The 22,180-nt window shown below is 41.1% G+C and overlaps 1 protein-coding gene across 2 annotated transcripts in view; it reads left to right on the top strand.

The window, feature by feature from the left end:
• Positions 1 to 22,180, top strand: part of Vwa8 (von Willebrand factor A domain containing 8) — a 281,922-nt gene that overhangs the window by 224,063 nt on the left and 35,679 nt on the right. For both annotated transcript variants that reach the window (XM_070026692.1, XM_070026693.1), the window contains exons 38-39: positions 11,628 to 11,736; positions 14,450 to 14,606. In XM_070026692.1, coding sequence (XP_069882793.1) covers positions 11,628 to 11,736; positions 14,450 to 14,606 — 266 coding nt within the window. The remainder of the gene's footprint in view (positions 1 to 11,627; positions 11,737 to 14,449; positions 14,607 to 22,180) is intronic.

Here is a 22,180-nt window from a genome sequence, read left to right as displayed (position 1 = left end):
CATTTCTAAAGACATCAAGGATGATATAATCTTCTGAGACTGAATATCTAGATGCTCTGGAACATAATTCTTCTTCAGAAAATTGCTATTTCTGTTTTCATGGTTTCTTTTTCTGCCTGAGCTGGCTTTGAACCATGATCCTCAGATCTTACCCTCCTGAGTAGCTAGGATTATAGGAGTCAGCCACTGGCACCCAGCTCATTACTTTTTAAGATGACCTTTTCCTAGGAACTGTAGTTCTCCAGGTGTTCACTTTTTTTTTTTTAGCACATTCCTCCCCCAGGAGATGTCCCTAGTCCTCTCATGGTATCTTGCCCAAGAATAGCAACACAACTCCAATGCCAGTCTTCTTCCTCCTTTGTCTTCATTCAAGCAGGTGCTTGAAGACTGAAGAGTGTGCTTTTGGTAAGGAGCAAATCCAGGCTTAGAAGAGAGAGGTTGCTGTTCTTCAAGTAGGCTGTTGTACGCTGACAGTTTTCAGAGGGCAGCACTAGGTAAAAGAGCTGCTTAGACAGATTCCCCAGTCTACTCCCTTCCTATTTCAATCTTGTCCTCATTGATTATTTTGTATTTTCTTCTTAAAATAGAATAATACAATTGTTTGCATGTTTTGCTTTAACAAATGGAAATATTACTCTCCCCCAACCCCCCCCCAAAAAAAATCACAAAAAAAACCCAGGTCTGGGGACAAAGCTCAAGTGGTAGAGTGCTTGTCTAGCATATGCGAGATCCTAGGTCCAATCTGGAGAGATTTGGGTTTTTTTGTTTTTTGTTTTTGTTTTTTAAAGAAAAAGCCTCTAAGTTAAAAAAAAAACTGCTACATTTTCATCAACTGGTTTGACATCTAGTGAAATACTTGCTGGATTTCTTTTTTTTTTTTCTGTCAAACAACAGATAAATCTGTGAAAGACTTCAGACTTAAATTTATTACATCTCCTGTATTGGGTACAAACCAACGGAGGTTGAGCAGGGGCCCCAGCTGAAGCATTAAGTAGCCAGATTACTAAATATAGCTCTTCCAGTATATTTCATTAGCTATTACTAACTGCACAAAATAATAGGTTTCACTGTGATATGTTTAGACATGCATATGGCATACTCTGATAGTCTTTACCCCCATTACCCCTTCTATCCTCCTTCCCCCCTTGGTATATTTCCTAAATGAACAAAAAGTAGAAATAGAGATTTTTAGCTAGCAAGCATAGGATTTTTAAATCATTGAAATTGATAGCCTGTGTGTTTCAATTCATCTACCAACATTCTGAGTGATTGCTTTTTCTTGCCAGAATGATTTATTTTCCTTCTGAGTCTTGTGGGTTTCAAGCATTCAGGTTTATTGAGCAGAGGGAGTATCCTTAAAGAAATTCATTGCGTTTTGGTGTAAGTCTACCAGCAGGAGAAGGGGAGGGGAGGTGACCATGAGCCAATCAGGGCTGGCTGCCTGTTAGACTCATTCTCTTTATTTATGGTGCATGTAACGTGAGGGAGAGCAAAAGTAGGCTCCTGTGAACTTTCTCCAAGCCTGGCCATCATCTTGTTCCTGCTAAAAACACTGACGTGAATACACTCAAAGGTCACTTTTCCATTTGGTTCATATTGAGAAATACTTTAGATAATTATCTAAGTGTTGTATCTAAGAATAGGAGGGGGGAAGGGCTGCTTCATTTCCTAGAATTTTCTTTGCTTGGATACCCAGGGCTGTCTTGAAATTGTAAAACCATGGATGTGTGGTCCACAGAGAGCCAGCGCTTCCAATCATGGACCACCCATTTGTTATTCTTTGCTGTTTCTGGAGACGCTTTGTTCTTGCAGTGATACCCACTTCTTGACATAGCAGCTTCCTCAGCGTCTGTCAGGCCCCTTCGTGTAAAGCAGACATTTCCGCTTTGATTTAAAGAGCCAGTTGAAAGGTTGCATTGAGTCAAAACTTCACCATGCAACTCTGCCTCAGACTGGCCCTTTGCCTTCACAGTGCCTAGGGCATTGGTGAATGTCACACCTAGAGTGATGAGCGTTGTGACCTGGGATGGTTGGGGGGGAGGGGAGGTGGCGGGGGAGAGGTGCAAGTTTTGTAAGAGGAAATCAGGTCCAGTCTCTACAAGGTATCTTCCGGCAGGGTGGCCCTCCATGGGCCAGTACTTGCAGTTCTGCAGTTTGCTCAGAATATAGCCTGAAATCTCTGCCAGAGCCACCTTGTCTCCAACATTCTGTGTTCCACCCAATCGCATTTAAAGGACTGTGATTGGACATTTAAAAGTTCTTTTGAGACTTTTTTGTAGTATTGGGAATTGAAAGTATCTACAATCAAGTCACTTTCCCAGTCCTTTTGTTTATTAGTTTATTTTGGCAGTACTTGCTGGAGTTTGGACTCAGGGCTTCCAGCCTGCTAACAGGTGTTTTATCACCTTTTGCTTTAATTGTTTTCTGGATAGGATTTTGTGGTTTTGTCCAAAGGTAAACTTCAGTGGTGATCCGCCTTCCTATGCTCAGATCCTAGTAGGTTTATCTACAGGTGTACCATCACACCCAACTTAGTGGTTGAAATGGGGTCTTGCCAACTTTTTGTTTAGGCTGGCTTCAAACCTCCATCCACCCAATCTCCTCTTGAATAGCTGATATTAAAGATATGTACAACCATATCCAATTCCCTTTATTTTGTTTCTGAGATAGGGCCTCACTGACTTGGCCTGGGCTCATCTAGAATTTTCTTCTCTCCTGATAAGGATTAGAGGAATACATCACCACACTCAGCAAACAAAGTCTTAAACTTAGTATCTCTGTAGTCGTGTGTGTATCTGTGTGTCTGTGTTTCTGTGTCTGTATGTGTGTCTGTGTATGTGTGTCTGTGAGTCTGTGTATGTGTGTCTGTGTCTGTGTCTCTATGTGTGTGTGTCTGTGTGTGTGTGTGCTAGTCCTGGGGCTTGAACATAGGACCTGAGCACTCACTGTCCCTGAGTTTTTTTGCTCAAAGTCAGCACTCTACCACTTGAGCACAACTCCACTTCCAGGTTTTTAGTGATTTATTGGAGATAAAATTCCCAGAGACTTCTCAGGCTGGCTTTGAACCATGATCCTCAGATCTCAGCCTCCTGTGTAGGTAGGACTATAGTTGTTAGCCACTGGCACCCAGCGACTTCTGTAAGCTTTATGTTCTTCCAAATTCAAACTGTTTTCTCAGATTTTCAGACAATTTTCTACTCTTGTGTTTCTCAGAGAAAATAGGGACTCTAGCTATTATAGAAACTCCTTCAGCTTCCCTAGCTCTGAGCCCCCACCCCCAGCAGTTGTCTGGGCCTCCCCTCCCCTCAAAGGCCTGTCCTTCCTCCCACCTATGTAGGCACCTTACAACATCCATTGACTCCTCTACCTCAGTGTCTTCTTGCTCTCTCCCTCTGGGTCCTTCCTATCGGCATTTAAACATGCTGATGCTCTTTTCTGAAACCCACAGATCTGGCCTCCATGACTCCTACTTAGACTCATTATCTACCTGTACTGACTGCCCTTGATAAAGTCACACAGAGCCTCCACATTGCTGAATTCAGGGGGCTTAGCTGGCACTGAGCTGCTTTGAAATCTGTACATATTGATCTATGAAGGAGGAGGTGGCATTTTTAGGGTGTGAGTTGGAAACTAATAGATTCACAATAGTAAGGCAACTAGGAAAACAACCACATCACCTCTGTTTGATTATATGTCCTTCATTAATTACAGTCATTTCAACCATTGTTTCTTTCTAAATCCTGTATATCTCAGTATCAATGATACATGTCACAAATTAGTATGTCCTAAATTTCATTAAAAAGCTTTCCTCAGCTAGGTGTTGGTGGCTCACACCTGTAATCCTAGCTACTCAGGAGGCTGAAATCTGAGGATCAAGGTTCAGAGCCAACCTGGGCAGGAAAATCCATAACACTCTTATTTCCAATAAACCACTCAGAAAATCAGAAGTGGCACTGTGGCTCAAGTGGTAGAGCCCTAGCCTTGAGCTGAAGAGCTCAGGGACAGAGCCCAGGCCCAGAGTTCAAGCCCCATGACTAACCAAAAAAAGAAAAAAGAGAGAGAGAGAGAGAGAAAGAAAAAGAAAGAAAGAAAGAAAGAAAGAGAAAGAAAGAAAGAAAGCTTTCCTCACTGGTATTTCAATTTCTAAGTTTGACATTCTCACAGCATGGGCCTTTCACAACCTAAAACTGCAAGAACATTTCTCAGAGTGAGGTCTAATACAATTATTTTCTCCTAGCCCAAACTTCCCAGCTTCCCTCCTGTTACCAGGTTTCTGGATATTTGGTGGCAAAGAGACCACAGCACTTATACTCTCACCATACCACTGAGCTGAGCTGTGCTGTCCCAGGACACTGTACTTCTTTCCATGGCAGACAGAGCATGACAAAGACCTGCCTACAGTCACTGCCACCATGTCCGCTTAGTCCCACCCTCCACCCACCCCAGCACCAACTCCCTGACACACTATCTTATTATTGAGATACTTTCTTTTTTTTTAAAAAAAAAAAAAGGTAGAAATGTGAATGTACCCAGTAAATACATGTGCATAAATACATGGTAATAAAAGTGCTCATTCTTCTTACTGTGTGACTTTTACTCACATTCCAAGTGCTGATTGGAGCCATGTGAACCAATGTAGCTGCCTGGCAGGTTCCTCCCCATTATGAACATCTGAACACAAAGCCATAATGCTCTCCACTGCCGAGGCAGTGTACCATGCCCTCCTGAACCACATGCACTCAGTGAAGATTGCCTATTCCTCCATTGCCTTTCCATGCACCATTATTTGATATTCTGATAGGTAGTTTTGACCTACAGCCACTGTCAAAAAGCAGGTACACAGCAGGGCTGGGCCTGTGGAAAGCCTGGGGAGTTTATTATCTCCGGATATCACAACACTGCCTTTACGGGGACTCCGGATACATTGAAAAAGTAGTTGGGGAAACCCAAAGTAAACCTTAGTAGGCAGTGACATCATAAACATCTTTGTAGCCTGAGATGGCAAACCAACAACTGTGTGAAGCATAGCTAGAAACAATGATGGCTAGTGAAGAATGTTGCTGTAGCAGAAACAAAATGGAAAACCACTGGCAAATTTGATGCTAGAAATATCTGTTCCAGGAGCCTCTGCTGAAATAAGGTTCTAGCACCGATTCACTTAGAATCATTATTTTCAGAAAAGAATTCCCAATGCTGAGTGTTTTTTGGACATAATTATGGAACTGCCAGAACTTGGGTCATATTAACCTCCCTTTTGCTTCTACCCAGAGTGTTGGTAGTAATGGCTTTTCTACCCTCCCTTCCTTTTCCTAAGTACAAGTAACACCTTAGAGAGAACTCTGCTAACACAAAAAGTAGAATAGCTTTAAAAACTGCCAAATCAGCTTCTATTTTGGATAAAGCACAAAACTCAAATCCTCAAACTGAAGTCAGTCTCGCCAGGAAATGCCATGAGAGATCATTTAGCTTTATTAATAATAAAAATTCATGACATTAAGTGTCTGTTGTCAGGGCAACCTGGACATCCTAGACCCACATCATTTGCACACTCTTTTAGCATACTTGAGGTTGCCTTGGTGGCGAGCCCTGTCCATGGCTATGGGGGTTTGATGACTGGGCTTTAATTTACTCCAGTGTTGAATGTTAACCTTTTGAAAGCTCCTAAAAATAAAAGGCAAAAATAGAAAGGGTAGAATATATAAAGACTAGACCATTTGTACCACCCCTGGTGCTTGGAATTTAATTACCAGTTGTTTTTGTGTGAATGGTTAGAATACTGAATGTGCTTGTGTAAGGAGCTGGGAGAGGGGAGTTTCAGTGCCAGTGAACTGTTGCCCTGTGGGATTTTAATATTAGTTTTTGACACTGACCTCTATACAATGATAATATTTGGTGTCTCTTAACACTCTTAAGTATAGCATCCTAACCCACGAGACAGCCTCTTGATCCCTTCCTTCTACCTTTCATATTTCTATATTTTCTAAAAAAATCTTCATCTGTTGTTCCTCTTTGAATTTACAAAGAAGAACAAGAATGAACAAGGTGCTCCAAGGAAAGGGAGTTACTTTGGATGGATTTTTCAGCCCTCTAATATTATTTTGGGCAGTCATTCAAACAGCTGTTTGGAGGCCTAGAGCCTCTCCAGGGCCCAGTGAAGATCTGGTCAGAAACTGAGTGAGCTGAGGTCTTGGATCAGAATGAAGCTGAGGAGGACATGGGGTCTGAATTTAAGAACAGCTGAGAGCCACCCAGCATGCATGTTTTCTGATCCTGGTAGAAGATAGCTCTCTGTTGACCAGTGGTCCAGCTGTATGCTGATTATAGGCTGACAAACAGAGCCAGAAAGAATCCCATCAGGCACCAAGATGATAACTTATTTTGGATAAGCGTGTACAGAGAAGACTAGAGTCAGTATTCTGAACAACCTCTTACCCATTCATTTAATATGTGAAAGATCAAATACACCTAGCTTACACCTAAGCCACTGTGTCAACTCCTCCTGTCACACAATAAAAGATAAGGGAAAATATGAATACATTGTTAGCTTGTCCTCCTTGTGAGTGCTGTAAAATTTTGTGATTTTGTTGACAGAACAGTTCCTAGTGAGGAGGGTCACCCAGTGAGACTGTTCTTTGTCAGAGACTCTAAACTCAGAAAGAGAAATAATCTAAGATGAAAGTAGGAATGAGTCCCAGAACCTCCACACAGAGGAAAGGAAGTGTTTGTAGTTATAGTTTTATATATAGATATAGATATAGATATAGTGTGTGTGTGTGTGTGTGTGTGTGTGTGTGTGTGTGTGTTAGAACTCAGGATCTAGGTGCTATGCCTGAGCTTCTTTTGCCCAGAAGTTCTACTTCTGCCTTTGTTAAGTAGTTTATCAGAGAGAAGAATCTCTTGGACTTTCCTCCCCAAGCTGGCTTCAGACCATGATTCTCAGATCTCAGCATCCTGAGTAGCTAGGATTATAGGTGTGAATCACAGATGCCCAGCTAATAAAATTTCTAGTAGTTTAAAATATTTACCAAATGTACCACTTATGCTAGAAATGACAATGTGCAAAAGCTTCTCGGAGTGTTCAAGCTTCCACCAAGTTGAATTGACTGTGGGGAAGTGGACAAAGGGGTCCATCCCCCAGAATCAGGAAGAGGAATGGGCTGCTGGATGACCTGAAGAAGCCCATGAGAAAGCAATAGAATACTTCCACCAGAAGACAAGGCTCCTACACAACAGACCAAGAACCAGCCTCTGTTTCTCACCTGCAGTTTCCCAGTCATCCTATTAGGTGTTTGTTTTCAGGGCAGAAAATAGACCTCACAGGCTCCCACCCCATCCTGTCCCATGTCCTGCTAACAAAGAAGTACAGATTTCATTCTCCATGGTATTAAAAGTACTTAAACTATGAATGCCCTCTAAGGTTAGCTACTTAGTGTGAGGTATATATCAGCTACAATGCAATTAATAGTAAATTAATAGTAGTGATCAAAAGTCAGAGTCTGCTTTTTAGGGCTGGGGAGAATTGAAGGGGGCCAAAGATCATTGAGCACTGAAAAGCAAATATTTCCATCAAGCCAAGCAAAAATGGAAGATAAACCTCACACTTGATGGCTTTGCCAGAGATAGAATATGCAACAAACATTTTCATCATGCATTAAGAAGGTACAGGCTATTTATGAGAACTAGGGTGGTCAGTTTTTTATTTAGCAAAACCAGCTGATAATTCCAGAGGACAGGTTAATGGGACTATTATTGTACCAATATCTATGAAAGATCTCTCTGACCTGTGGGATAACCTCAGACAAGAATATATTTAGACAGATGTGGTCATTTCCTTATTACACCCTTGTCACACTGTTCTGTGACTTTTCTCCCTTTTGTAGTATCTTGCTAGAAGCAAACATTTATGCATCTCTGTATTCTAGTAAGCAGTAGACATAGTACAAACAAGCTAAACAATCAAGAAAATAGTATACAACTGTAATAGATAGAATTACTATGCTGCTATTATTATGGAGACGTTTAATGTCGGAACACAAAGTATATGTTCATATTTAAAAGTGGGACAATCTCAAAAATATACTTTCTTCTTCCCTGCTCCTTAAGAAATAAGGCAATTACTTTACATGTACTTGGCTCCAAGTAACCTAAATCCTAACAGTGACCATTGTTATGTTGTCAATGTCACCCTAGACATTCACTCGTGTCAAAGATCCGAGCTAAGTAACTGCAAGACTGGTTCAGCAGCTCAGCAGTGTCATTAAAAGCATAGACTCTTCCACTCTGCCACCTGCTTGTTGCCATGTGGTCACCAGGCAGATGCTAAAGCCCTATGTATCATGTCACTACTCAACTGTTCTGCAGGACTCTGTGTGTGTGTGGTGGGGGGGAGGTGGTGGTAAGGATTGTGCATTCAGAATAGTGAGAATCTTTCTTTCCAATAAGAGGAAAAGCATCCCAGAAAAGCCTCCTGACACAGATTTTCTCTACATTTCAGGTTAAATGGTTTCCTCTAGACCAGTCACAAAGGGGAATGGGAATGCTGCACCTAATTCCATCCAACCATGATTCACCTAGCTTCTATTACAAAGGAACAAAGGGAATAGATGTTATGTGGACCACTAGGAAATATCTACCAAGCCACACCTAGGCTCCATCTTGAAAATGGCAATCAACTGTGTAGTGGAGTCATACCTCCAAGAGCTAACATTTCTCTCAGAATTATATTCTATTTATAGCATTTCACTGATTTTTTTTCCCTGAAAATCGTAAGCTCAAGGAGGAACCTAAAATATATGTGCCTTGCCCAGAATTATAGGACTTTAGTGACTCATGTCCCTTTTACTCTGCTGGCTTAACTCTGGAACATTTTTATGAGTTGTAATTTACCAGATCCATGTTTTCTCTGTTTAAATTCATATGTGAGAGGATAATGATTCTTAGGATTGCAACACACTGACCTAAAAGGAAGTGGAATATGTCTGCTGTAAGAAATAAGTCAAAGGTTTAGTATGCATGTCACATTGCATCATGAGTTATAAGGGGCTGTTTTCTGGTGTAGGAAAAGTTTTAATCGCCTTATGTGAATTCAGTAGGGTCTATTTCAGTCATTAGGATGACTTTCTTAAGCTTTTTTTTTATATACAAGACCATTTTTCTCAAGGAAAATGCATCCCAGTTACTTCTCAATGCATGTATCAAAGTCGACAGCAGCTTACCTAATTTTGAATGGTCAGTGACTTTTTGCACACATCTGTCTCCAGGAAACAAGCTTCTCAGGTGACAGGCCTGTTTTGGTGTCTGGTCCAGTTTCTGCCCTCAGTTGGACTGCCCAAGCCTTCCTGCCTTTTATGAATCAAAGCCTCCTAAACGGGCTTTGAAACCACTGTGCAGATCCACTCCTTCCATCCACCTACAGAAATGTATCCTGTGGGTGATTGCACTGGCATTCATTCATAAACACAAAATTATGCTAATCCCCAGATGCATCTCTTTTAATTAAATATACCTGGAATCTAACTTTATTTGTTTGTGTGGAATAAATCAGGGTTTGGCTGATGATCACTTTTGTCAAGAGTTAGTTTTTGACTAAGCATCTCTCAGTTCTAATTTGGGGCTGGTGTGGGGCTGTCTGTGGGCAATGTGAGCACACCATTTCCCAGCAGATGGTCTGGCATAGCATATAGTGGCAAAACACACACCACCTCCTTTCTGCCAGGAAATTTACAGCCACTTTTCTACCTCCCTGATGGCCATTATAGGTATCTTTGCAACTTCAAAAGCATGCTTTGGGAGGGAGCTGGAGAGGGTTACTGGAGAAGACTTTTCTTTTTCTTTGCCATCTTTTTAGTACTTATTCTCACAATGCTGTACTCTTCACTGTACTGCAGACTGGCTATGTTGTATGAAATGTCTACCGGAGATAATGGATATTTAGTTTAAAAAAAAAGCAGGGGTGGCTGGGAAGGTGGCTCAGTGGTAGAGCGCTTGCCTTGCATGCATGAGGCCCTGGGTTCGATTCCTCAGCACCACATAAGCAAAAAGAAAAAAGCCGGAAGTGGCTCTGTGGCTCAAGTGGTAGAGCGCTAGCCTTGAGCTGAAGAGCTGAGGGACAGCACCTAGGCCCAGAGTTCAGGCCCCACGACTGGACCTCCCACCCCCAAAAAAATGCAGGGGCCTGGGAAGGTGGCTCAGTGGTAGAGCACTTGCCTTGCATGCCTGAGGCCCTGGATTCGATTCCTCAGCACCACATAAGCAAAAAGAAAAAAGCTGGAAGTGGCACTGTGGCTCAAGTGGTAGAGCGCTAGTCTTGAGCTGAAGAGCTGAGGGACAGCGCCCAGGCCCAGAGTTCAGGTCCCACGACCGGACCCCCCAAAAAAAAAATCAAAGTTACTAAACACATAAAAAACTTGCTTCTCATATCTCTTTCAGTTATTCATTTTTAAACACCATACCAACACACACACACACACACACACACACACACCAAAGTGAGGAATAATATGCAAAATAGTTCTCTTCAATTAAACTGTTCCTGCTTACACTAATACTGGAACTTTTTTTTTTAGCATTGGCTGTGGAAGAGTGAAACCCTCTATAAGCAAACCAGTCCCATTATTATTAATTGCATGTGGTTTTGACTAAAACTCCACTTGATTACCTTATGTAAAGACTTAAATTTACTGAATCAATCATGGCATGTCAATGCAAGGGCAAATTTGGACGTTCCAAAAATGGAATAAGCAGTGATAGAAGAACTGTTCTGATTACCATTGCTCACTCCTCTGTGTGTGTGTGTGTGTGTGTGTGTGTGTGTGTGTGTGTCTGTGTGTGTGTCTGTGTGTCTGTGTCTGTGTTTTGTTGGAGACTAAACTCAGCTTCACAATAGCTATGTAAGCCCTCTATCTCTCTTCAGCCACACCTCCAGTCAACCTTTTCTCTCTTTTGAAGAATTTCTTAAATTTTTAATTCATCTCCTTCCAACTAAATGTATATTAAATCTGAAGATGTTTTTGCCAAACACAAACATCTGTCATGTCCTGTAGCCTGAGGTTATAAGATAACTTCAGAACTTAAGGGAAAGATTCTGTCAAGCAGTTTCTGGTTGGTTATATAAAAGGCAACTTTAAAGCTGCTCTTGATGTATGCTGTGAATTAAATAGAAGTCCCTCAACTTTGTATCTGTGCCCTTTCGTCTGAACTATTCTATGCTGCAGTCACCTTGTTTGCAGAAGGAAAGAAAATATTCAAATAAAGCAAACAGCCCAAAACAGAAGACCACCTGGTTCCCATTCCAGTAATAAGATGGTAACAACTTTTACAGAATTCCTCCTGGGACAAAGACGGAGCCGGTGGTCAATCAGACCATCTCTACAACTCAATACCTTTCTCACCCTTGCCCCCAATTTCCCCACTAACCTAAAGCAAATGCTTATACCTCTGAAGAAGTGCTGTCTTCCCATGGCTACCATGTACTAAATCTCTTTTCTCTGCCCTTCACCATGTCTCTTTATTTGGTATATAGAGGTGAGTTACCATATCTAACTTGGAATTCTCTGACTTTGGGTCTAGGGTCTAAAAACCTGGTTTCAGCCCCAGGTAGTGATCATGTTTCAATTCTTCATTTTTAGATAACAATCAACAGAGATAGTGGTGAAGATGTGAGCTCCCCCAAACACGGAAAGGAGGACCCAGATAACAAGCCCCACGTGGGTGGCAACACTTGGGCTGGTGGAACAGGTTGGTAGCATTGCGTTCTCCTCTGTGGCACTTCCCAAGGCTTCCTGAGGCAGCACACCACCCCTGAGAAGTTTCAGCGGCCAACAGCCTTCCTCAGCCTCCTCTATTACTCAGATGTGTTCTGCCCTCAGCCCCAGTTGACATCAAGACATGCACAGAACCTTGCATTTGAAGTTCACAGAGCCTGCTGCCCAATGACCTAAGACCTTTCTCACCTTTTCACAGAAGCTTCACCAATGAAAGGAGAATTATAGAATCTTCCTTACAAGGTCATGGTGGGAATTAAATGAGATTATGATTGTAAGCACTGAGCATAATGGCTAGCCTGAGGAATGTATTCATTGAACTGTTACTCCCTTCTAAATTCCATGCCCTTGAGATTGTACCAGAAATCTACAGCAAGTTCTTTTTCGAGCAACTGACTTTGAAAAGAAATGATCCTTGTCATCCACCTCTTGAGAAGTGTGGAAAGGATACAAGACTTTGAGATAATAGGGTTGGTTGCAGTTTGCAAGAATAGCTGTGGTCCATTCCTTCCTCTTGGCTGCCTGACCAGACCATTGTTCCCATGGCTGTCTTCTTCCTTTTTCCTCCCTGCAGCTGGAGCAGACACATCTTCTGGGCCCCAGGAACAGGGCCAGACTGTGCACACTGTCTGGGCTTATCTCAGCTGTTAGGAGTGCTGGCATGGGCTCCATACTTCACCTTCCCTTAATATGGTCTGCACCTTTGACCTTGACACCCCACAGGAAATGGGTTTCTGTGCTGAGACAATGTGCTGTCAAGTAGGCCTGAGGACTTCTTGCCTACTCTGTTTATTCATCAAGCATCAGCTTTAAAGAACAGCTATTTTTAGAAATATCCTTTGATCTAGAAGTTAGTGACAAGCCAGTAAGATTTAATCCACGTGGAATGCATTGTGGAATGAGCTAACCAGATGTAAACTTCCCTTCAATGTACTACTTCACAGTGAAAGTTCTTTTTATTCATTGTGAATCTACTAGCTCCTGTATCTGTCCAGACCAAAGACCCTGAGTCTGCTTCTCCTAGCCTTTTATTTTCTGGTTGTCCGAGGCACTTTGCCTTCAACTTGTCTTTTCTCTCTGTAAATTTTTCCTCACTTAGAATTCTAAGTCCAACAAGTCATTTGGTTCCTTTTTCACTATTAGGGCGCCTTCCTAGCCCACTTAACCCTTACCTTATAAATGGGTTTAGATGTCCAAGCTTAACTTTGAAGCTATGCCTCAGAACCCACAGCAAGCATTTTCATGTACATAGTATGAAGTAAAAGCACTGGAAAGTACTACCATGAAGAACTCTCTTCGTGTGCTCTCTACCCCAGGATGACTTCCTGATGGGGCCATATGACTCATTTTGGCCATCATTCAGTCAGCCTCTAGTGGTTGTGGATCCTTCACTCCTTTACCAAAACAATGACATCAAATGCCTAGGAAGCATTAAGTCAGGTTCATGTTCTGCCCAGACTGAAGTAATACCTCCAGGAGGAAAAGAGTCAGGACCCAGACTGAGTGTTCTGCAGGTTGTCTCTGCCTGCTTTAGCTTATTGTCTCTGCCTACTTTAGCTTATCCCCACCTACGTTAGCTTGATATCTCCGCCTACTGTAGATTATTGGCATCAAAAGCCCTTTAGAGGTTGAGCATATTTTAACAAGACAAATCCTTTCTAGGTAGCCATTTTCTCCTATACTTTGTAAAATATTACCAATCTGGCCAAAAGGCAACTTTTTAAATTATTTTTTCAGTAAGTAGTTGTACCATGGAAGTATTTAACTTTCTATTTTAACACAAACAGTTCATATAAATTTGGGTTCATATTGAAAGACTATTCTGAAACTGTAGAGTTTAATGAGAGGGACTGAAGTGGATGCTGAGGAACATTTATTCATTCATTCATGAGTACTGCTGAGGAGTGCCAGGCACTAGGGAGATAATATGAACAATATGTCACTCAGTGCTTACAGTCATGATAGAAGCATCTCTGCTCTCATGATGCTTACAGTCCAGATACTTTGCACATATTATTTCTAATACTCATCATTTCTCCATATTACTGTTATTTATGCTTTCCAGGGCAGGAAAAGAGGGCTTAGAGAAGTAGCTTATTCATTATTATATATTATTCAAAGTTTAAAGTCAACATTCGTATAATAAGTAGCTTCAAATATAGACTAGTTAAGCTAGTGCTAATGAGATCACAAATTGGGGACTTAACCTCTCTGCGCACCATTTTTACTATTTACAAAACAAAAGAAAATGTTATCTTCTGTTTACATCAGTAACTTAGAGAAAAATATTTAACAAATAGAGAGTGTCAACAATATTAAGACACTCAGATAGGAGCAGTAGTATAAACATAAATAAAATAGGGCACCTCCCATCATATAATAGGTGGGAAAAGATAATAAGAAGAGTAACAAATTGAGCACAAAAGTATTGATCCCAGTGAGGTAGAGACATCAGATAAGATGTTATAACATTTAGTATGAACCTTGAAACAGATATGATTTAGATGGATGAAAAGAAAGGAAAATCTACCTAGACAAGGGGACAACTTTGGTTACAGTAAAATAACATCAGAATTTTAATTACTACAATTAATATACCTCTCAAGACTATCTTAAAGCCATAGCCCAATTTTGTTTCATAGTCCAAGTTCAGACTTACCGTCTATATTCCCATGTTTTCCTTCTAGGAGGAAGAGACACTGCAGGATTGGGGGGAAAAGGAGGTCCTTACCGACTGGATGCAGGCCACACAGTGTATCAGGTCTCTCAGGCTGAGAAGGATGCAGTTCCTGAGGAGGTCAAAAGAGCTGCAAGAGAAATGGGCCAGAGAGCATTTCAACAAAGGTGAGTGTTCTTCCTGCATGTAGAACAGCACTAGGGACTAATACACAAACACACATGCACACACACAAATGTGTGCACACATATACACACTAAGTCCTAAGGTGCAGAGGCTATGCCCTCTGACATTTTAGACATGCACAAACTTAGTAGGCTAATAAAAAGTAGGCTTGCTCACAGCCAGGATTAGAAGGAAAGCAGTGGAACTTCCCAGGAAGGGAAAGCACAATCCACAGAGGTACCAGGGCAGAATGAATGGTGCTGATGAAAGAGGTGGGCAGGGAGATTGTTTGGGAAGGCTATGCCAGTGAGTAGAGACCTTGAAATCCCAGTGGCTTTGGCCTTCAGATGGTGGAAGGTTCTGACCTATTTTGGCCCCATATAAAAAGTAAGAGGAATCCACATGATGTTTTCACTAGAAGTCCACAGTTATTCTTCAGCTAAAAGTGAAAACTACCAAAGAATCAGCCATAGCTTCATTTAGACTGAGGGACTTGGTTGTTTGAGGTACACATTTTATATTTTTGTGCTCCATGAAAGGAGCAGGGTGCACTTAAAAAATAAAAGCATGCTAAAGTGTGTGTGAGTTATGCAGTTCCACCCATGTAGAAACATCTGCCATTACATTGTGTGCTATGCTTTCACATCCTGTAAGTAAACATTACAAAACAATAGAGACAAAGATGCAGGTCCCATCAGCCACACCCTCAGGAAAGCCTGGAGGTCTCAGCAGGTAAATAACCCACTGGTCATTAGAAGCAAAAGTGTAGCCCCCTACTCTTCTGTAGCTACCCTGGTGACCTTTGTCAGCTGACTTGTCTTCACTGTGACTGACTGTGCTTTTCTGGTACAAAAGAATAGGGAGACTTCCTTCTTCACCTCTCAGAGAGGTTATAAGTAGAGATAACAATTTTAGGAATGAAATAGTTTCAATTTTTTTTTTTAAAAAAAAGGTCAAGAAGAACAGATACTGTGTTGTATACCTGCCATCCCAGGATGGAGGCAGAAGGATTTGAATTTGAGACTGATCTACATAGCTGGTCAGGTCTACATAGCAAAACCCTGTCTCAGAAATCAGTGTATAAAGAGAAGTAGTTGGAAGTCTTGTTGGAATTAAAGTATCACTCTACATTTCATATGAATAATAAGTGTCCATTAGGGGAAAGAACCTAATAACTTGATATGCATCATCATTCTCCCCTCCCAACTAATGAGTTGCTATTGTTGCCAGGAACAAGTCCTCCAAGGTAATTATCTAGTCTGAATTTTCCAAAGCAGAAGAGCAAATAGAGCAATCTGGCATACAAGTGTCCACAGGGAGATAGAAAGGCTGTCAGTGGCACCTGGACACTTGTATACAGCCCCTTCCTTCTCTGTTGCCATGAGGGATAAGGAGCCTTGTTTCTGTTAAGAATCACTGCCCAGCCTGGCGCTGGTGGCTCACACCTGTAATCCTAGCTATTCGGGATGCTGAGATCTGAGGATCACAGTTCAAAGCCAGCCCAGGCAGGAAAGTCTGGGAGACTCTTATCTCTAATAAACCTCTAGAAAACTGGAAGTGGGGCTGTGGCTCAAGCGATAGAGAGCTTGCCTTGAGCTGAAGAGTGCAGGACAGTGCCCAGGCCCAGAGTTTAAGCCCCAGGACTGACAAAAAAAAGAATCTGCCCAACAAAAGAGAGAGGTAATAGGATAATAAGAAAGCTGGATTCCGTGGATATAAAAGAGGTAGTAGCAGGATGTGGACAAGGGAATAAGTGAAAAGAGTGTGTACCTTTTCCTAGAAACTGCAGAGAGAAGACTCTCAGTTGAAGTAAAAGTGAATACCATAATGTGATTGAAAGACAAGAAGTGGGAAAGGATATGAAGGAGAAAATAAAAACAGAGATCCAAGAAAAGACAGGGACACAGCAAAACACCAAGAGAAAAATGTTGCTTTCTACTTTCATGTAGAAACAGGACTTTCAACTTTCCATTTAGTACTGCTGAAAACAAAATTTGAGCTTTTTATTATGGGACCTTTTCTAACACAAAATGAAAGTAGAAAAGCCAGGTATGGTGGCTTACACTCAGTAGACAGAGATTGAGAAGATCATAGTTCAAGGCCAACCCAAGAAAAAAAACTTCATGAGTCACTCTATTGCAACAGAAAAAGCTGGGCATTGTGATTGTCAGTAATTCCAGCTACAGCAGAAGGAAGAGAGGGAGGGAGGGAGGGAAGGAGGGAGGAGAGGTAACAAATGAAGAAAGGAAGGAAGGAAAGAAGAGAAAAGAAGAGAGGGGAGGGAGGGAAGGAGAGAAAAAAGAAAGACAAGATTACCTACGGTAGTCTGTCATTATGAGTAGAGTATATCTTTACAGTATAGGACCTCAGGGTTGGAATTTAGTTCAGTGGAAGAACACTTGTCTGGCAAGTGCAAGGCCCTAAGCTTGGTCTTCAGCTCTGAAAAAAACCCCACAAACAGAACCCTATTATCATAATTTTCTTTTATATTGCTTGTTTGTTTTGTGTTTTGCTGATCCTGGGGCTTGAACTCAGGATCTGGATATTGTCCGAGTTCTTTTGCTCAAGGCTGGAGGTAAGAGTCCCATGGACTTGCCTGCCTAGGCAGCTTTCAAACTGTGATCCTCAGATCTCAGCCTCCTGAGTCACTAGGATTACAGGCCTGAACCACCAGTGCCAGCTTTAGCATGTCTTTTAAGGTAATAATTCTTTACAATCATCAAAGAATTCATTTTGAGCCTGTTTTTCTACTCTGAGCACTTGTATACTGAGGTCAAGTACTGCCATTTATGCTTTTAGAACACCTTTACTTTTTCTCCGTAGCTCTTTCCTGTCTTTCTCTTCTTATTATATGTGTGACTAGTAGTTGTCTCTCCAATTGTAAATTCCTTGCTGCATGGCAAATACTGCCACATAGTATGGAACAAATACATATGTGTATAGTAATAATGTCCCCATTTAGAAGTTGTCCCTTCATATTCATGGGAGATTGGTGTCAGAACCCCACTTTCCACCCAAGGGTCCCAAATGTTCAGATCAAATCTCTTACATAAAATGTATTAGTGTTTGGATGAGAAGAGGAAACAAAGGAGGAGGCTACAATGCTTGATAAGAAATGTACTCATTATTTTGTCCATGTAATTGTAACCCCTCTGTACAGTATTTTCACAATAAATAAATAACAAGACAATTAAAAGATAACTTAAAAATGTATTAGTGTTTATATATATCTTGTACATATCTTCCTATGTATTTTATTTTCTTTTTGAGGATAAAGTAGGCTGGGAACATGGGTTAGTGATACAGTTTTTTTCCTAGCATGCTTGAAGCCCTAGGTTCAATTCCTCAGTATCACATAAACAGAAAAGGCTGTAAGTGGCACTGTAGCTTAAGCAGTAGAATGCTAACCTTGAGCAAAAGAAGCTCAGGGACAGTGCCCAGGCCTGAGTTCAGTTCCCAGGACTGGCAAAAAAAGAAAAAAGGTTAAAGTATTTGCTTTGGGTTTGGAGTTATTTTCTTAATTTTTTATTATGTAATTGATTATTCAGCGGGGTTCGTTGTGATATCACAACATGTACACTATGTACTTTGGTCAGATTCACCTCACCTCTGTTATTCTGTCTTGACCCTGCTTCCCCCTTTCACCTTCTGCTTTGGTGGGTTTCATTGTGGTACTTTTATACATTATATGCAAACTTGTATAATGCTCACTTCTACATCACCCTTTTTTCTTCTTTCCTATCTTTATCGCTATTACTTACAATATACAATGTAATGTAAATGGTATAGAAATAGACAATATGCTTAAGGAATCATTATGAAGAAAAAGTCTGTACATGTTGAACAGAAGTGCAATTTTTAGTAAGTTTTTCTTCTTTGCAGTACTGGAATTTGAACTGAGGGCCTTTCATTTGCAAAGCTAGTACAATCACATCCAGTCCTGTTTTTCCACTGGTTGTTTGTTTGTCGTGTGTTTTGTGTGCTGGTACTGGGACTTAAACTCAGGGCCTAAGGGCTATCTGTTAGAGTTTGTACTTAAAGTTAGCTCCCTTAATCCACAGCTGTACTTGTGGCTTTTTAGTAGTTAATTAGAAGTACAACTCATATGGACTTTCCTGCTCAGACTGGCTTCAAACCATGATCCTTAGGTCTCAGACTCCTAGGTTGCTAAAATTATAAATGTGAACCACTGGTACCCAGCTTCACTGGTTTTTAGAATAGGGCTTCTCTTCTTGCCCAGGCACATGCATGAACCATGATCTGCCAATTATAGGCTTCCAGTCATCACGAAGATCACAAGTTCATGCCTCCAGGTCTAGCTTCCCTCCATGGAAACATTCCCTCAGTCTCAGCTCAATAACTGTTGCATGCCCCTGTGGCCAACAGGGAGAAAGGGTCTCACAAAACTTTTCTGCCCAGGCCTACCTCAAACTGAGATTCTCTGATTCTTAGCCTCCTAAGTGTCTAAGATTATAAGAGTGAGTCACTAGCTTAAATAATTTGATTCAAGGTTATTTGAATCTGCATGTACAAACCCCACAGATGTAGAGGGTTGGCTGTAATGGCATCATACTTTAATACTTTGAGATGAGACTGGCTGAGACTAGACGGTTCTAGACATCAGCCAGATGTAATGTGCTCTATTACCTCAAAGAACTTAATATTACCAATGGGTTCCTTACATTATCAATGCAGTGTTTAGTTAGCATCCATTATTTGTGGTTTAAGCCAAATTCTGGTTCCTACATACCAAGAAGTGATAGATTCAGGTAGTCTAGCAGAAGGAAACAAGCATAAGACATGCATTACATGTAACAAACATTGTGCCAAGAAAAAGTGAATAAAATAGGCACTGAGGTAGTGGTACACATGTAAGAAACTGAGAGTATCCTAGCTGTGGAAAATACTTCTACTTCTATTTGCAAAACTAAATCTCACACAGTGGATCTTTACTTATGTTGGTTTTCTTCATAATTGACTCAAAATTACAGTATTTATATCTAACATATAAGAAAAGGTAAAGGGGCTGGGAAGGTGGCTCAGTGGTAGAGCGCATGCCTTGCATGCCAGAGGCCCTGGGTTCGATTCCTCAGCACCACATAAGCAAAAGAAAAAAGCCAGAAGTGGCGCTGTGGCTCAAGTGGTAGAGCGCTAGCCTTGAGCTGAAGAGCTGAGGGACAGCGCCCAGGCCCAGAGTTCAGGCCCCACAACCGGACCCAAAAAAACAAAAAAACAAAGAAAAGGTAAAATGAGAACCCAAATTCCCAGACTCTTACATCACAGTAAATACATCCTTTAAACAATATATTGTGCCAACAAAATGCGGTGCATCCATAGATTACCAGGATGTGAGACAGCTGTGCCCTCTAGTTTTGATCAGGGTAAAAGAAGCAGAAAGATGTATTTTCAGCTTGTTGTGTGAGTTTGAGAATATTAGTGATGGGAAGCTTGCCTATCCCAGAAACTTAAATTCTCAACTTTCTTTCTCCATTCCCTTTTGCAGTCTTCAACTTTTAGAAGTTGTTGCCCACTTTGAACATCTTGTAGGTGATGTTTGTGAATACTGACACAACCTGGAATATGATTTCCAGGTTTCTTCATCATTAAAGTAGCATGTGATAGGTTCTAGGGTGCAATATGATCATCCCAGAAGTATTCCTGAAAGTAGAGTTAATTCTGGCCTCTAAACAATGACCACTCTGCTCAAGGTGACCTACCCAGTGCTTGGCTTCTTTCTTCAAATACATAGTGTATGCATGCATGTGTGTGTGCACACACTTGCGCATGCATATATATGCAGGTATTTCCTCCTCCATTCTCTCTTGCATCCAACTAACTTTTTGCCCAACTACAGCAGAGTCAGTATATTTTTTCTAGTCAGTATTCATCTCTTTTGTTGCAGAAAGAACACGCATACTTTGTAGGTGTAATGTGGGTTGGTAGCATATTCTGTGGCATTCACTGTGCCCAGCTTTTGTCAGCCTAGACAACTTGAGATATATAACTGAATGTGGTAAAGATTTATAGATAGATTCACAGATTGCCAAAACTAAATAGAGAGGAATTGTTCAGAATGAAGACTTTGTTGTTTTTCAGAATAGTTAATAAAATTGAGAAGGCTATCTGGACATGTCACCTCAGGAAGTAGCCACTCAAGCATTACAGTGGACTTCTGTACTTAACTTTAGGTAGTGTTTTCAGAGTGTTCAGTAGTGTTTACTTAGCATCAATGTGTGCCAGGAGGTATGCCGTCTATTGGATATTTAAAGAACAAAAGATGTTTTTAAGCCCAAAGAATAGCATAGAAAACATCAAGCATATCACATGTAGTAGATGTTTTTTGTTTTGTTTGTTTTTGCTGGCTCTGGGCCTTGAACTTGGCCTGTGCGCTGACCCTGAGCTCCTATTGCTCAAGGCTAGTACTCTACCACTTGAGCCACAGTACCACTTCTGGGTTTTTCTGTGATTTAATTGGAGCTAAGAGTCTCACATACTTTCCTGACCAGTCTGGCTTCTAGCTATGATCCTCAGATCTCAGCCACCAGCTCCAGGCTAGTAGATGTATTTTTTTATTAATGGTTTGATTTATTCATACACTCAGACATACAAACACACACACACACACACACACACATATGTATTTGTGTGAATGAATCTAAGTATAAAATGTGGAAAGGAAAGTTTGAGGAGCACTGTAACAATGGAAACAGGCCTATCTGTTAAACAATGAAGTGTCCACATTCCATGAGTAGTGTCTCTATAAGGTCCATGAAAAGTGACTGGTCCATTTTAGAGAGCAAGCAGACTTCATAGGGCATGGTCTTAGAGCTAACCATGAAACCTTAATCAGTGGTCAGGCAGGAATTATCCATGGAAATCTAGGACTACTATGATGGTGTTCTTAGCTTCCAGCACTGAATGGATTCTTCTCAGTGCTTGGCCTGATAGGAAAGGATAGAAACCATTTTCCTTCAGCATTTGATGTTTCTCTTACAATCCAAGGTGATAAATATACTCTATATAAGAGTTGCATCTAGACATCCAGTACCTACACTTCCAATAATGCATGCATGTAGGCCCACATATACCACACAACACACATTAATTACCCATGTACATGCCTGCCTGTTCACAAACACTCACACACAGAACAGTTTAGAAGACTGTTGTGGCATCACAAGTATATATGAGAGCAGCACAGAGAAAGTCAACAAAAGCCGATGATCAATAGGGAGAAGGGAGGGAAGAGAAATTGACTCTGAAGGAGGTAGGAGGGACTAGCAGGAGAGGGTATGCTGGGAGGATAAGGAAGATTGAATACTCTCAAAATAGACTATTTAAACTACAAAAACAAAACAAAGAAACCTGTTGGGGACATTGTTTCTTAAAGGGAAGGGTACAGGGAGTGTGCTGAAGGAGGTGAAATGATTAGAATATGCATGAACATGTACTAGGGATATAGCAATGACATCCCTTCCCCAGTATGATTGATATAAGCTAATACTAAAAGGAAGACTGTGTTATGGTTAGGCTTTTTTTGTTTTGTTTTGTTTTGGGTCCGGTCGTGGGGCCTGAA

The sequence above is a fragment of the Dipodomys merriami genome, unplaced genomic scaffold (genome assembly GCF_024711535.1).
Source record: "Dipodomys merriami isolate MVZ:Mamm:240054 unplaced genomic scaffold, mDipMer1.0.p SCAF_188, whole genome shotgun sequence".
In the NCBI taxonomy this organism is placed as follows: Eukaryota; Metazoa; Chordata; class Mammalia; order Rodentia; family Heteromyidae; genus Dipodomys; species Dipodomys merriami.
This window is presented reverse-complemented; position numbering and strand designations above follow the sequence as displayed.